At 41.8% G+C, this 16,369-nt stretch overlaps 1 protein-coding gene across 3 annotated transcripts in view; it reads left to right on the top strand.

Moving 5' to 3' along the window:
* The first annotated feature begins 5,802 nt into the window (after nt 1-5,802).
* The window catches only part of KRAS (KRAS proto-oncogene, GTPase), a 39,203-nt gene continuing 28,636 nt past the window's right edge, over nt 5,803-16,369 (top strand). The window contains exons 1-2 of one of the 3 annotated variants that reach the window (XM_079937853.1): nt 5,803-5,981; nt 9,833-9,954. In XM_079937853.1, coding sequence (XP_079793979.1) covers nt 9,844-9,954 — 111 coding nt within the window. In that variant the 5' untranslated portion in view covers nt 5,803-5,981; nt 9,833-9,843. Of the gene's footprint in view, nt 5,982-9,832; nt 9,955-16,369 lie in introns of those variants that run through there. The other 2 variants (XM_079937854.1, XM_079937855.1) reach the window with 2 other exon arrangements.

Below are 16,369 nucleotides of genomic sequence, written 5' to 3' on the forward strand. Positions count from 1 at the left end.
TTTGATTCACCAAATCCAGCCAGTGCACCATTCCCACTCTCACTGGGTACTGTTATACCATCTCACTGGGTACTGGGTACTGTTATACCATCCACAAAACACCGTACCTGAGGTCTTTTCTCCTTCTAATCTTTTCTGTCTTTAGCTGCCATTGTAATCTTCCTCAAACATTGCTTTCTTCATGTTTACCTTGCTGATAACAGCGTTATACGTATTCATGTAGTTATTGAGTAATTGCAGCGAACTAGGCTTGTATGAGTGGGTGGGGTCACACACCTAAGTTATGGTTCTTGCCTCTGGGATTTTATTTTATTTTTTTATTTATTTTCTTTTATAGATCTTTATTGGAGTATAATTACTTCACAATACTGTGTTAGTTTCTGTTGTACACCAAAGCGAATCAGCCATATGCATACACACGTCCCCAGCCTCTGGGATTCTAGAATTTCCGTGGGGTGATGATTAAGCCATATGAAATAATAGAGACAGAGAGAGAGATGAAAAAGAGATGGCATCATTAAGAAAGCTTTCAAAAAGGAGGAAGGACTCGTTCTAGATCTTGAAAGAGAGAGAATTTTAGCAAAGAGAAGGGCAAAAAGGTACCTGGTGAAAAAAAGGAGCAAAGACATAATATCCTAGCTTTGTGGCACAGAGTGGAGATTTGCCTGAGGAGTGGAAGGCATCTGCTCTGGGAAAAGGTGGGGGACGAAATCGCAGGACAGGATGGTGCTGGACCACATGTGCTATATAAAGCTGGGAGCCAAAGATTTGGACTTGATGCAGTTATTAAAGATGTATCAGCAAGATTTAGTCTTAGTGAAGGCTTAGCTGGGGCCAGTGATCATTTCCCTCTCTAATTTTCTAAGGTAATTATCGGTCTTTAGGTATTCATTAGGAACTTAGCTAGTAACTCCTTGCACTTCTAAAATATGTAATCTGTATGAGTGCAGCCTCTATGCAGTAGGTGCAGAGTAAATGTTTGATGATGATGAAAGACATGTGTAAGGACGATTCACTTGGCAACAGCACCTGAACTGAAAAGAAGAAAGACAGGAGGTAGGGGAGTCCTAAGGAAGCCGTTCTAGAAACACAGGTGTGAAGGAAGGAATGTAGAAGAGGCAGATATGAGAAAACACTAGGAAGTATCACTACAAGGAACTTGCATGCAGAATGGGTTAAACATTAAGTTTTCAAATCTAAATGTTCTGAAGGATCATGAGAGTGATAAGTGAGGTGGAAAAAATTGGGAGAGGGAATTCATTTGGGGAATAAGATGGGGAATTTTGGTTTGGACAGGCATTTGAGATGATGACTGGATATTCATTTAGAAATGATATGGGAAATTAGCTAGAGAAGATGAAGTAACTGTGTAGAGACAGGGCTGAAGTTTTGTTATAATTTCATTCACTACAAGAAATAGAGGCCCTACTATGTGCTAGAGGATGTAGAGTTAAATGGGGCAGGGACTTTGAGAAATTAACAACCTAGTGGAGAAAAAAGATATGTCCAAGAGGAACACAAAAGTCTAATGAAATAAGTGTCCAGAGGAGACTATGTGCTGGGTAAGTGAATTCAATAGCACCTCTTCAGCGGTACAAATTTCCCACCTGAGAAAACTGATGGAGGGTCCGTGAGAGCATCCCTAGGTGGTTCCTCCTGTTTAACTTTCCCTGCTCTGTGTCCTGCTGCTTGGCCACCATTGTCTGGATCCAGGATTGGCACCCAAACAAAGGCAACAGTCTCTAAGCAGACATAAAGAAGGCCAGCCACCAATCAGGTGGGCCCATCAGGAAAACTGTGTCCCATAAAGGCCCTCCCTATTGAATAATGAATGACATGCATTCAGATCCTCTCTCTTGGGATGTTTTAAAGGCAACTCACAGCGAGTGGTCACTAGAAGCAGAGGCAGCAGTAGAAGCGGAGACTGTACGAGAAAGAAGCAGGGGGGCGCTGATTCTCGGGAGAATGGCAAAGTTACTAGAGTATAGGCAACGGATGCTTGTTAATGAGGGGCTGACCAAGGCACCGGAGCCTGTTGTTGGATCACAGGAACTGCAGTGGATTCCCGGAATGGACAGGAGTTCTGGCTGATGATAGGATACAGTTTTCTAAAGTTTCCTAATTTCCTTTAAATAAACCCTCAGCATTTGCAGTGTTCTGAACATGTCCTGGCATTTTATATCTCATAAAAGCCCAATTAACACAAGGGTATTCCTGTTGTTTTGGCTTTGATTATATCATAGGGTATCCCGTGAAGAAGAGGGTAGTATGATCTTCATTAAGCAAGATCAAAAGGATGTGTGTGTGTGCATGTGTATACGTGGCTGCCTTCCCAGAAGAGTATAACAGTAGAGGGTAGAAACTTCAGTTACATCTTAGAGCAAGTCTGGAAGCCCCAAGTTTATATTTTTTGTTATTCCCTCTCTCTTTTCCCATTGCGATCACTGTGCCGGCCTGTGCACTTGTCCTTGAGGAGGGCAAAGAAAGGGAGAGCCAGAAAGGCTATTCAATGCAGCCACTGGGCTTGAGGAATAGAAATCCCCAAAGCTAGCAGAAAGTGCAGCTGCCAAGGAGAGAGGAATCTGAGTAACTAGATCAGAGTTTCTCAATGTCCAGACTGCCAACCCCCACCTCAGGATCACCTGGTTGGTTAAAAATGAAGATTTCCGGTTCACCTTCGACCAACTGAATGGAATATCTGGATCAGGGGCCTAGGAACTTGCATTTTTGTAAGTATGCCTGGTGATTCATGAAGTGCTTTCTCTTGAGACCCACTGCTCTAAGCCCTGGGTCAAGGAAAGAGTGTGGGGGAGAAGGATGCTTGCTCTGAGAGAGCGCTCAGGACCAAATGGTGGAAAGGCTTGTCATGCATGTGTATCCATTACTGTAGGTGAGAAAAGGAAGAAGAGAGAAAGCGTGTGAGGTGAGGCAGGGGTGTAGAGTGCACAGAACAGAGAGTGGGATACAGGTCTGTTTTGGCAATCCTGAACCCAGATGATAACTGAGACACGTGGATGGATTAGGTCTCTGCTAATGCCAGAATTTTCACACTCAGCATAAAAGTGCTATATAAAGCTTTTCCCTCTTCTATATTACAGTCCTTTTAAGATTTATGGAGCACCAACTACAGGGAGAACATTGTATTAGCAGCTGTCAGAGAAAACAAGAGCTTATCATGTGCTTGAAGTTGGACAAAATAAATCTGTGATTGACATTGAAGAGTGACTACAAAGCAACGTACACATAAGTGCAAATTCATTCACTTAACAAAAACTGTGTCCATTATGTGCAGACTTTTCTAGACTCCCTAGGGTGTGGTTTATCAGAAAGTGATGTGGGTGAGTTTAAAGGCAGATTTTGTAAGAAGGTGAACAGAGAGATTACAGAGACTTTAAGGCATTGTGTCTAAGGAAGGATTTAGATTCACACAGTTCCGAAGCAGGGTACATAACTTCACTCATTCAACATTCCATACATTTACTGAGTGCCTATTGTGTTTGTAGCAGTAAGTAAAACAGACAAAAATCCCTGCCCTTATGGAGCTTGTATTCTGACGGGAAAGAGACAAGAAAACAAAATAAGTAAGTTATATGGTATATTAGAAGGTGATAAGTGCTCTGGAGAAAAATAGGAAGAGAGGGGGCTTCCCTGGTGGCGCAGTGGTTGAGAGTCCGCCTGCCGATGCAGGGGACACGTGTTTGTGCCCCGGTCCGGGAAGATCCCACATGCCGCGGAGTGGCTGGGCCCGTGAGCCATGGCCGCTAAGCCTGTGTGTCCGGAGCCTGTGCTCTGCAATGGGAGAGGCCACAACAGTGAGAGGCCTGCGTACCGCAAAAAAAAAAAAAAACAAAAAAAAAAAACCAGGAAGAGAGAGAGGATTTCGGAGGAGGGAGAGATGCAATATCAGATGATCTTTTGGGAAACTCATAAGAAGAAGACATTTGAACAACGATTTATAAGTAAGTGTCAAAGGAAGCTTTGTGGATATACAGTGTGTTCCATATACAGAAGCAGCACGTGCAAATCCCCTGCAGAAGCCTGCCTGCATTTTCAAGGAACAGCCAGGAACCAGCATGTAAGTCTGGAAGTGAGGAAGGTGGACTATTGGGTAAGAGCTCAGAGAGGAAAGGAGGCAGGGGTGTCAAACAATTTAAGCCCATGGAGAACGTGGAGAAGATGCATTCTTTTATATTCAGCAGGATGGGAGCCCCTCTGAGTGGGAAGCAGAGGAGCAAACGCGATCTGACATGAAGGCTACTTCCTTTCAGCTGTGTGAACTTGGGCCCCATTTCTAACCTCTCTAAATTTGTTTCCTCACGTGTAAACTAGAGAAAAGCATCGGACTTCATGAGGTTGTTGTGATGATTAAATAAGATGATATGTGCAAAACGTTTAGCATCTACCTGAACTAGAGCATGTATATTCTTTTCCCTTCCCTGTTTTCCACCTCCTCTCTTCTGCCTCTTCCACCTGGTACCAAGGGCCAGAAGAGGGAGGCAGGACTCAGCCTTGCAGAGTACAGCCCACATAAGGGGTAGGAAGAAAAGGGGACAGTTGGTGTCAGGCCTAGGTTAACAGACTTACTAGTTGGGATTTAACATAACTGTGTTATTCTTCCTGTTCTATGAGGCGGAGTAGAGGGACAGAACTGCAAGTAGAGACTCAGATGGGTGGTCCTATTAGGTATAGGCGCTGGTCTGCCAGGCCTCAATCTTTAGAAGAAAACTCCCCCAAACCTTGCTAGGTAGTTTATCAACGCAGGCTCTGGGCATGCTAGCAGTTTTAATGGTTCCATTGTTTAATGTGTTAACTCCCTGAACGTTAAGTGATTAATCTGTCTTCTAATTAATGTTTGAATGATTCTCCTCAGGTCTAGACTATTAAGGGCACTTCTATTTAAAAATAGTCGCCTACTTGTGCTGTCAGGGGCAATAGGTACATTTGAGGTCGCCCGTTTTGAGTGACCCTTGATGGCTTCGAAATATCCATAAAAACAACAACGAAAAACAACAGACCCCCTCGCCCTTAATTAGTGATGAAAGGCTTTGTCGCGTTTGTCTGGGCCTGGGGCTAGGTTCCCAGCCCCAGAATGTGGAGAATGGTATTCACCAAGGCGTGCTCAGAAAGCCCCGGGTCGGGGAACTGGCGGCCAGGTCTCTCCGTAAATCACCCAAGTCGCCTCCCACTTTGGGTGACTGCATGTTTATTTACTTGCAGTAAATGATAGTAAATGAATGTGCCCAAGTGTAGGCCGACCCCAGGGGTGGCGGGATCTTCGCAGCTCCACCGTGTGGACCCGAGAGGGGCGCGGTGGGGTGCCTGTGGCGTCTCCTGGGTGCGCGGAGCGTAGCGTGCGGCGTCCCGGGTCCGAACCTGCGACTGCGAGCTGGGCGCTGCAGATGAAGCCTGGGGGCGGGTCCCGCGTGGGTCCGCCGCTGCCCCCTCCCGCCCACCCGCGCGCGCCGAGGCACCGCCCAGAACCGCCCCACCTTCGCCGGCCGTGCGCCCCCAGCCCTCCACCGCCCCGGCCGACTGCTTCCTCCGCCGGCCCGGCCCCCGCCCCTCCTCCGCCGACCTGGTCCGCCCCCTCCACGGCCGGGCCCGGCCCCCTCCCTCTCCCCGGCGGCGCTCGCAGGCTCGCTCTTCCCTCTTCCCACACCGCCCTCAGCCGCTCCCTCCCCGCACTCTCGTCTGGAGAGGAATCGAGCACCGAGCGCATCGATAGCACTGCCCTCTGCGGCCGCCCGGCCCCGAACTCATCGGTGCTCTCGGAGCTCGATTTCCCTAGGCGGCGGCCGCGGCGGCGGAGGCACAGCGGCGGCGGCGGCGGCGGCGGCGGCGGCGGCGGCGGCAGCGGTGGCGGCGGCGGCTCGGCCAGTACTCCCGGCCCCCGCCATTTCGGACGGGGAGAGAGCGCGGCGCAGGCACTGAAGGCGGCGGCGGGGGCCAGAGGCTCGGCGGCTCCCAGGTGCGGGAGAGAGGTACGGAGCGGACCACCCCTCCTGGCCCCTACCGGGGTCCCGACCCTCCTCTCCGGCGCCGGGTGGGGCCGGCGACGAGTGAATGAATTGGGGGTCCCCGGAGGAGCGGGGAGGGGGCGCGGGCGCGGGGCCCGGGCGGGCGGACGGGGTGGGGGGGGGGTCTGCCGGGGTAGACGCGGGGACGCGGCGACGCGGGGAATGAGGAATGGGCGGTGCGGGGCTGAGGAGGGTGAGGCTGGAGGCGGCCGCCGCTGGTGCTGCTTCCTGGACGGGGAACCCCTTCCTTCCTCCTCCCCGAGAGTCGCGGCTGGAGGCGGCCGGGGTGAAACTCGCGGGCCGGGCGGGCCGCCCCTCGGGGCGGTCGGGTGCGGTGGAGGTTACTCCCGCTGCGCTCCAGCCTCCCCTCCCCCTCGCCGTCCTTCCCTCTCCCTCTCTCTCCCTTCGCTCCCGCACCTCTTCCTCCCTTCCCAGCACCCGGCTGCCTCGGTTACTGCCTTCTGTGCTGCATCTCGCATCTCTAGGACGAGGGTATAAACTTCTCCCTCGAGCGCGGACTGGACGGCTTGTGGTCCTTTTTTCAGTGTGTAGGGGGATATATGAGTAATAGGGGAGGTCGCGTTTTGGAAGCGCAGAGGAAAGTGCTTAGAGACCACTGTTTGAGGTTATTGTGTTTGGAAAAAAATGCATCTGCAGCCGAGTTCCTGACTGCTCCCCTCCCCCATGTATGGGCTGTGACATTGCTGTGGCCACAAAGGAGGAGGTGGAGGTAGAGATGGTGGTGGAAGAACAGGTGGCCAACACCCTACAACATAAAGCCTGTACTTAGTGAAAAAGAAAAAGTTAATCCCAGAAGGTCTGTTTTGCTTTGTCAAGTTAAAACACACGCAGCAAACCCGCAGAGCAGAAGCAGGGCTTTTTCCTTGCTAGTTGAGTGTAGACAGCAATAGCTAGAATTGTATTTGAAGTTTAATTTGCCTGTTGTTGTCCTTTCCACCATCTCTTCTGTATTACCCTTATGCGTACATATTTGACCCCCATCCCAGGAGTTATTACCGTACTCCTAAACGGCTGTCACACAATTTTTTTTTTTTAACTGACCTACCAGAGGAGTTGATTGTAGCAATCTGCCAGCCAACTGCCTGAAATACTCTTAGGCATGTGCATGTTGTAGTTGAAGTCCTCAAGTAGCCTTCTTAAATCTTGATATCCACCAAAATAAGGGGTTAAGAACAGAAAGGTATTTTCTAATTTTTTACACAATATACATGTTACATTTGTAATGGAAAAAATCATTCAAAAAGAAATCACAAAGGGAAAAAAGTCTGTTCATAATCATCTCAGAATCAACCTTGTGAGTGATGTCATTCTTAGGTGACTAAGGTCCAAAATGCTGACTCGGGCGTGTAATAGACTAGAGATGACAAATATGGTTGATAACAATACTGTTTACTTTAGACTGTATCCATCCACAGGCATTCTTGGTTTTAAGAGATAGTAGATGAAATGATAATTCATTTTGTTTTATGACAAAGTGAAAATTCTTTTCCTGAACAGACTGTCCTGTTCCCAGTTACACCGCTTGCTAGCTTTTGTAGCTTTTGTAGCTTTGGGTGAGGGGGCTCCTTCTGGCCTATTGATCTTCTCTGGGAGCCCAGTTCTCTCTAGTGGGTTTAAATGTTACTTGATTTTTGAAATCCAAGTCAAAGATTTTTTTCGGAAATAACCATTGTAAAGAAGTAGACCAGAAGGTGTGTGTCTTTCAGAATCCACACATGTATGTACAACTAAGCTCTAATCCAGTATTTGTCCACAGTCTCTTTTAGACTAGCAAACTTACTGGTCATAAGGATCTGGACCCCTTTACACTCTTAAAAGTTATTGAAGATCCCAATTTGGAGTGTGTCAATATTTAGCACAATAGAAATTAAAATTGAGAATTAAAAAAATATTAATTCATTGAAAAAAGAAATAATAAGCCCATTACTTGGTAACGGAAGTAGAATTTTTAATGAAAAGTAACTTTTCCAAAACAAACACAAAAATTGTGAGAAGAGTGGCATTGTTTTGCACTTTTGCAAATCTCTAATTATATGGTTTAGTAGACAGCTGGATCCTCACATCTGCTTCTGTATTCAATCTATTATCACACATCTGGAAAATTCTACTGTACACTTGTGAGCGAATAAGAGTGGAAAGGGTAAATCACATCATAGCATTATCGTGAAACCAGTTTTTGACCTCTTGGGCCCTCTCCCAAAGTCTTAGGAACCCTAATGGGTTCCTGGAACACATTTTGAGAGCTACTGTTCTGGGCTATCCAAATTTTATTGGAGGGGTGGGCTGGGCAGGGAACTAGAGGATACATTTTGGTGAGATTATCCTCACCTATCCCATTTGCTGTGGTCAATATTAGGAATGAAAAGGGGGAGCAAACAGGATGTGATACATGTTTGTGGTGGCCCTAGACAAGGCTAGGTGCTGCAGAGCAGGCCAGGGAGGAACTGTGATACGACAGTTGTCTGGCCTGTCTGCTCTCTGTGAGTAGGTTCAGGAATAGCGTGAAGAGGTAGGTAGTATGTTATCACTTGGAAAAACATATTACTTTTTGGGGGGTAGGGTGGTGAGGTGCCTATTGGGATAATTCTTGGTCTTCGGTAAATAGGATGCTGCATGTATATAGTGTTTATATACAATATCTGTACATTCATTAATTTTGAGCTACTTACCCTGTAATAAATTATTGTTCATTGACTGCCATTCTTTCTTCAGTTCACTACTTATTTGTAGTAATATCATGTAGTTATTGAGGGAAAGGAGATTAAAGTAAATAAATTCATTTTCATTTCAGAAAGTTTGAAACAGCTGACTAAAAAATTATTTTCTGTCTTGGCTCCGTTAACCTTACAAGTTGTCGATATTTATTGCTACTGTTGGGAGATGATGTATGAGAAGCAGAGAATAAAAGTCATGTGGATTACTGAGAAATACATCTTTTAAAAATACTCTCATTAAAAGTGTGCTTGTCTTTAAATATTATATAATTATATTTTTCTTGTGCAAAGTGCTCTTTTTCAGCACTGATATAGCATTATAGATTGTGATTGATGATCACATCATCTGTACTGAATAGTTAGTTAAAAATTCTCAAAGTTCTCTTAGTTTTTACACCGTTATTTTCCCAAGCAGATAATGTACAGATTAAAATGTTACCAGGTATCGTCCTTATCTGCTTTGGCATCTCAGTTTTTATTTTCCCAGTGTACTGTCCAGCTTTATTTGACAGTTCTCCCCCCACCCCCATCTGATTCTTGCTAACTGTCCAGGAGAACTACTATGATGATGCTTTTTAAAAGTTTTCTGTAGCTGTTGGCCCCAACAGAGGCACTCTGGCATATCCACTGTAACTCTTAGGGGCCCGAGTCGATGAGGAATACTGTAGCGATAGCTGTCAGCAAGTTTTGTGGGGGTGTGTCCTCAGGGTATAGAGCAGTGTGCTTGACACTTGTACTGAGTGAAGTCATGGCCTGCTCCTTCGAGAGCCATTACCTGCTGCCGAAGAGCAGACGGGCTCTTGAGATGGAGCCACCTGAATCCAAGGTAAAAGAACTATGTACTCCGAATGAGTTTTTCTCAAATGCTGATGGAGGAGTTTGTCAACGAAGTACAATTCATTACCAATACACATCTGTAGTCATCCGGAGTTTTGTCATTGAATTTTGTGAGGTATTTTGAAATAATGTTCCATATAAAGGTGAACTTGTGTTAAGAGGTATTGATAGAGTGTTTGGGTTATATTAATCTCACGTGTGGCACACGTTCTAATTGAGTCACATTTCCATTTTTGTCATAAGGCCTGCTGAAAATGACTGAATATAAACTTGTGGTAGTTGGAGCTGGTGGCGTAGGCAAGAGTGCCTTGACGATACAGCTAATTCAGAATCACTTTGTGGATGAATATGATCCTACGATAGAGGTAAATCTTGTTTTCATATGCATATTGATTTGTGCAGGCCCATCCTCTGGGTACAAAAAAAGGTTTTTCTGATCATTTTCTGTGACTACTCATCACAAGGTAGTTATACTGATAATACTTTTATTAAGTTATCTAAAATGTACTTGGATTTCAAGGCATTACTCTGATATATGAGACACCAGCCTGTTTTCTCTCAGGACAATAATACTATCTGTGACGTTCACTCCGTGTTAGTGTATGTGCATTTTGATTGGAAGTGTATTTCAGCGTTTTCTCACAGGGTGAAAATGTGAATTTACATCTTATCTGTAAGATGAGACATATCTAACAGTCTTTTTTTTTTTTTAATGTGCCTATTTTTATGGGGTTTTGGTATTTTTTTTGGTATTTTGATGTCACATATAGAGTTGATTTATACTGGTGAAGTGTAATCATTTGATGATTGAATTAAAAACACTGAATTAGTAGTATTTTCATGTTTTCTCTTCACATTGAAGTAGTGGAGAACCTACAACTACCTGATGCATTTTAGAAAGCTCATTCTTTGCGTTTATGTATATGTATATCAGGTGATATGTAAGAATACCATCACCAGTCCTTACCTTTGCTTTACAGCCCTTTTTCAATTTATTCAAGACAATGTTAGAATTGTTTTTTATTACAAATTGATTAATGAATAATTTTCAGACTTTTTCAGTTTCATAAAAATGTACCAAAGGAATGGCCAACAGCAAAATGATAGAATAAAGGCCTAGCAGAGACCTTGAGACGTCACGTAGTATGTTTCCCACTGCCTTCTGGCAGCACTATACTCAGATGATCTCAAGCAGATAAGGATTTATTTAATCCCAAAGACCTGCAGGAGGGAATGGCACACAACTGTCCTTGTTAGCTAATTTCCAGAATGTAATTATTAGCATATTTCATGCATAATCTGAATCTTCCTGTGAAGTTTAACATAATATCAGCTCATCTTTGAAATAGATTTATGTTATTAGATTATTTCTTAGACTTCTTTACCCCAGGGTAAGCGATCCTAATCCCTTAGCTTTTTTCTAGATCTGATACACCAGTTTTTTTAATCAGCTCTGAAAAATTTCCCATAACTTTCTCTGAGTCCCAAGCTGTAGGGTCTAGAATAGGTCAAAAATGCCCTGTTAAGGTATTGTGCTGTGTAATGCCTTAAAAAAACACCTTGACTGCACTTAGGTAGGTTCTGAGAGCGTTGTTGGCCTTGGGAAGATGTTTATGCAGTGTAGAACTTTGAGGATTGACAAGGAAATGTTCATAAGGAAATGTCAAATATTTCTGGTACTGGAGGGAAAAAAATGAAGAAATAACCCTTATTTACAAAGGTCTGATTTAAACATAGAAGCAGCTTTCATTTGGCTTCCAAGTTTAATAATTTGCATTAGTAAAAGGGAAGAATCTAACTGAAGTGGACCACCTATGTAATAGTCTCTCTGTATTTCCTCTTGGCAAGTCAATTCAATGCTAATGGTTTTGTTTATTTTTTACTTTGAGGAGGATTAAATAGTTCACCTATTTCTGAAGCCAAGGTTACTCGTCATACTCCACCATTTAAATTGGAAGTAAAAGGACATTTTAACAGAATTTAAGTTAAGCATGGCAGTTTTCCTGGGATTCTGGAATATGATTTTGATTTTAGCAGAAGTGCCCTCCATCTTTTCTGAAAATCTGAAGAATTCCATTACACAGTTTCCTATCAGAGGTCAAGAATGATGTATAAGAATGTGATTTAAAAAAAAAGGTTAGGAAACCTTTTGGTCAAAATTGTTAAAGTGCAATATAAATTTTAAAGAAATAAAGCTAAAAGTCAATCCTTTATTTTGGGGGAAGGTAAAAAAAAGTTTATAAACTCAGACCCATTAACTCTGATTATGATTTCTGCCAAACCAGAAACTTGACCCAGGGAAGCATTGATTACCTGTGAACTTTGAAACTGACATTCCGTCACTAGTGTAGCCACCTGGGAAATGGTTATCAGAGATTGTCTCTTATCTCCCAAGTTACAGTGAGTCTCTGAGGGAACTGACACATTGAATTCTTGGTGTAGTTCAACTAGAAGAAAAGCAAGAGAATTTAGTAGTTTATTTTCATAAGTGGTTAAACAAAAATACTGACATGGCGTTTTTGTAAAAAGTTGAAGGGTAGTGGGTATCACTACTGCTGTTAAGTTTCTGGTAGGTGAACAGTGTAGGTCAGAGAAAATAAGAGAGGCCATAGACTTTGCACATTTGGAGTTCTCATCAGTTTTTCTGCATTAAACAAATGGACAGAAGTTTAGGAAAAAATTTTAATTAACTAATACCATATTTTCTAGTGGTTTAGAATTTTCAGAGATTTATATTGGGTCGACCAAAAAGTTCGTTCGAGTTTTTCATGTTACGGAAAAACCCGAGTGAACTTTTTGGCCAACCCAAAACTGTGAGCCGGGTAAGGAAGGTGGTCATTGTTTCTTGCATTTTATCAATAAAAATGGTCTCTGAGAGGTTGTAACTTGCATAAGGATACTTAAGCTAGCAAGTGGTGGAATTTTAAGTTTTCTGAGACCAAGTTAAGTGGAATTTCCACTGCACCCTTGTATAGCTTTTTAAAAATGAAAAATTAGCCTTCAAGCTAAAAATATTTAGTGTTGGAGGCTGATTCAGATTATTAATATATCAAAATTTGAACTTAGCCTACTATCTAATGGCATCTTAATAGCAGAGATATGATATAGAATTAGGTATGACACGTAGATGGAGCATGTTTATATTTGCACATGATGATCACCTTTACTTCTGTTCTGAAAAGATTTTACCTTTATCTTTTATGAAGCCCACTGAAGAGTTCCAAGAGAGAACGAAATACCTTGTTAGTGGTGCAGGATTATTAAAAACTCAGTCCCCAAACACAGTACCAGGCTAGAAATAGTATATGTTTTTATAGTTTGGAGATCATGTTATTATAAAAACATGTTCTCTGAAATGTGTTTTCTAAGGTAAAATTTGGTGGAAGCAGAAAAACGGAAGTAGAGATCAGAACTGTCAGTTGGTCAGTTAGCAAATATCTAACAAGTATCTACTGGATACAATATAAAAATAGACATAGAAAGAAGTATTTTTTCCCAGTCTCCAATTCATTGACATCTGTATGCTTCTGTTAATGTGACATTTCTAATTCAGTCCAAGTATTATGCCTTTCTTTGATGAAACTGTTTTCTAGTCAGTAAGAAAGAATGGAGTCATAATTGGATTGATTTGTTCCATCTTTAGTGCTCTGAGCCGTGGAGTGTTTATTCACCAAGATGTATCAGTTTCTCTTTTAAAAATTTTTTCCTTGTTAATTATGGAATTGCTGATTAAGGTATTTAAATTATAGAGAGAAAATTTGTAATACGAAACCAGTATTGAAGAGTGGTGTAAGAAAAGCTCTGTTTAATATTGTAAGCTGTTATTTTTCTGTTTCTTTGGTTTTGTTTTTTAACATATGTATCAGTAGTTATTAACAAGGAATAGGTGGTGACTTTGCCCCTCGGGACATTTGGCTAAATCTGGAGGTGTTTTTGGATGTCACAGCTTGAAGAGGGGGCTGCTACTGGCCTCTGTAGTGGGCAGAGGCTGGGGTTCTGTTACTCCTCCTGCAGTGCACAGGAGGGCCCCCCAGAAAATAATCACGTGGTCCAGAATGTCAGCAGTGCTGAGGTTGAGACCCCAATACTATGCGTTACGTATAGCTTTAAACGTCCTATAAATTGTGAGGCTCAACTCCCTGAATATCGTTTATGTTAGATTTTTAAACATAATATAGATTTAAACCTTACATTTTCTAAACTAACAATGTGTTATATTAGCTTACACTAGTGTTCTGTTAAAACATTCTGTTTTTAAAACAAGGTACAACACAGCAATTTTGTACATCCATTTCTCTTCAAGACTGTGGCCACTCTTCTCCCCCCTTTCAAGTGAGTGCCCTCTACTGGTCAACTTACTCGCTTTTATAATAAAAAATGAAATCCTAAGTTTGGATATTTTTTCTTTTTAAACTGTGGGTATAATCAATTTATAACTGTATAAATTTTATTTAAAAGACTTATTTTGTATAACTAATGTTTTAACAATCTAAAGTGTCAAAAAAATCTAAAGTAACAGTTTTACTTTGCCAATGTTATTAAGATTACTGTGTGGACCAGTTAGACCTAACTAATTAAATATATGGGTGAATATTTTTGACTAAGAAAGGAAATGTGGCAATGTAGGAGAAAATAGGGTGGTGCCCTTGTTAGCACTGCTTGAGGTCACTTTGTCTGAGGGAATGAGAAGGGGCACTGTGGCTCTGTGAATTTCTTTTCAGGTACGCAGGAGGTACCTTACAGAGTTCAGAACTTAGTGATGTTTTACATGGGGTGTTAGGAAGGGCCTATTCGAAAGTGGCAAATTGTGAAAGTTCACATTTTGTAAATTTTTATAGGACTGTAGAATAGTTGAGAACGCCTGATTTTTAGAATAAACTAACACAAAATTCAGGCACTGTATTTAGGTCAATTTAAGAATAAGTATTTACTTAATAATAACTATTTATTGAGCCCTGAATGTTGAAAATTATTGGACACATTTTATTCTAACTTGGGTTTTTATAAATACAAAGCTTTAAAAACATGCAAATGAAAGTTGGCAATGGAAATAAATTAAAGGAAAAGAAAACTTTATCCTTTATCGTTTGGCGTCTCTTAAGAGTCTGGTTTAAGCAATGCAACTAATTTCTTAATTCCATAAAGGTTATTAGTACCTACTCTGTACCATGCAGCCTTCCTACGGTCTAGAGATACACTGAGGAGCAAAAGGAACTGCATCACTGCCTTCATGGAGGTTATTAGTCTTAGATGTATATGGAGAGCAGTGTTTCTAGACAGTGATCCTAATTATATATAACTTAATTTAGAGGCTTTATGCTTTAGGAGGGCGATAGATTTCTTATATCTCTTAACTATATTGTCTCATAGTGCCTAGGTTTTTGGAACAGTTATATTATTGTGATCTTAATGTAATAAAATTAGAAATGGGTAGTAAAAACAAAATATTTGAGAGGATTAAGTAGGGCTATATTGCTTACCTTAGGTAATTTTTGAACTTCCTATTTTGAAAATTTCAAGCCTATGGAAAAGTAGTGAAAAATAGTACAGTGAATACCTCTTAACCTTTAAACTAGACATAGTTACTTTATGTGTGTGTGCCTGTGTATGTACACACACATACTTGAATACATATTATTTATTTTTGCTGCACTTTTTTAGAATAAGTTGCGCATGTTAGGACCCTTTACCTCTAAACACAGGGGTCTGGCCAAATACAGCCTGTGTCTGTTTCTGTTGAGTTTTATTGGGGCACAGCTGTGCTTGAGTGTTTACATGTTGTCTGTGGCTGCTTTTGCACTACAGTGGCAGAGCTGAGTGGCTGCAACAGAGACCAAGTACTGTCTGTTTTTTACGGAACAAGTTTGCTGACCCTCTTCTAACAATAAGAATAATTCATTGTATAACTACAACGCAGTAACAAAATTTAGGAAATTCAACATTGATACAATGTTTTATCTAACATATAGTCCATGTTCAAATTTTATCAGTTCCCAGAATGTGCTCTCAGCAATTCTTTTTTTTTTTTTTTCCTGATCCCAGGATCAAAAATCATGTGTCATGTCTCAAAATCTAGAACAGTTTCTCAGCTTTTCTTAGTCATTCGTGACAGTGGCACTTTTTGAAGAATTCAGGCCAGTTGTTTTGTAGAATGTCCTCTCCTTTAGTTTTGTCTGATTGTTTCCTCCTGGTCAGATTTGGATTAAACATTTTTGGTAGAAATACTATGTAAGTGATGTTATACCCTCCTTGGTGTATCACATCAGGAGGCACAAGATGCTGGCTTGTCCCATTATTGATGATGTTATGTTAACATTGGTTATTTGGTTAAGGTCATATCTATCAGTTGTCTCTCTGTAAAGGTATCTTTAGTTCTTTTATAATTAATGTGTACTCTGTGGGGAGATACTTTGAGACTATAAATATCCTGTTCTCCAACATATTTGCACCCAGTGGGATGTAGTAGCCACTGATAATTCTAACCAGAGCAAACTACCACCATAGTGACTGCAAAGTGGTAGGTAATCTAACTCAGTCATTATTTCTACATTTATTATTTGACATCTACCATAAGTAAGGTTTCTCTCTTTTCTCTTCCCTCTCCTTATTTATTTGGTTTGTCTTATTTGTATCCGTACAGACTCATGGATTCTTTTTTCATCTGATGTGTTAAAGTCTATTCTTGTCATTATTGATTTTGGTGCTCAAATATATTTTTGATTTGGCCAGTGGAATCCCTTTCAAGCTGGCCTCTGTATCTTTTGACACATCCCCATCAGT

Source organism: Stenella coeruleoalba, assembly GCF_951394435.1.
Source record: "Stenella coeruleoalba genome assembly, chromosome: 11".
Taxonomy (NCBI): domain Eukaryota; kingdom Metazoa; phylum Chordata; class Mammalia; order Artiodactyla; family Delphinidae; genus Stenella; species Stenella coeruleoalba.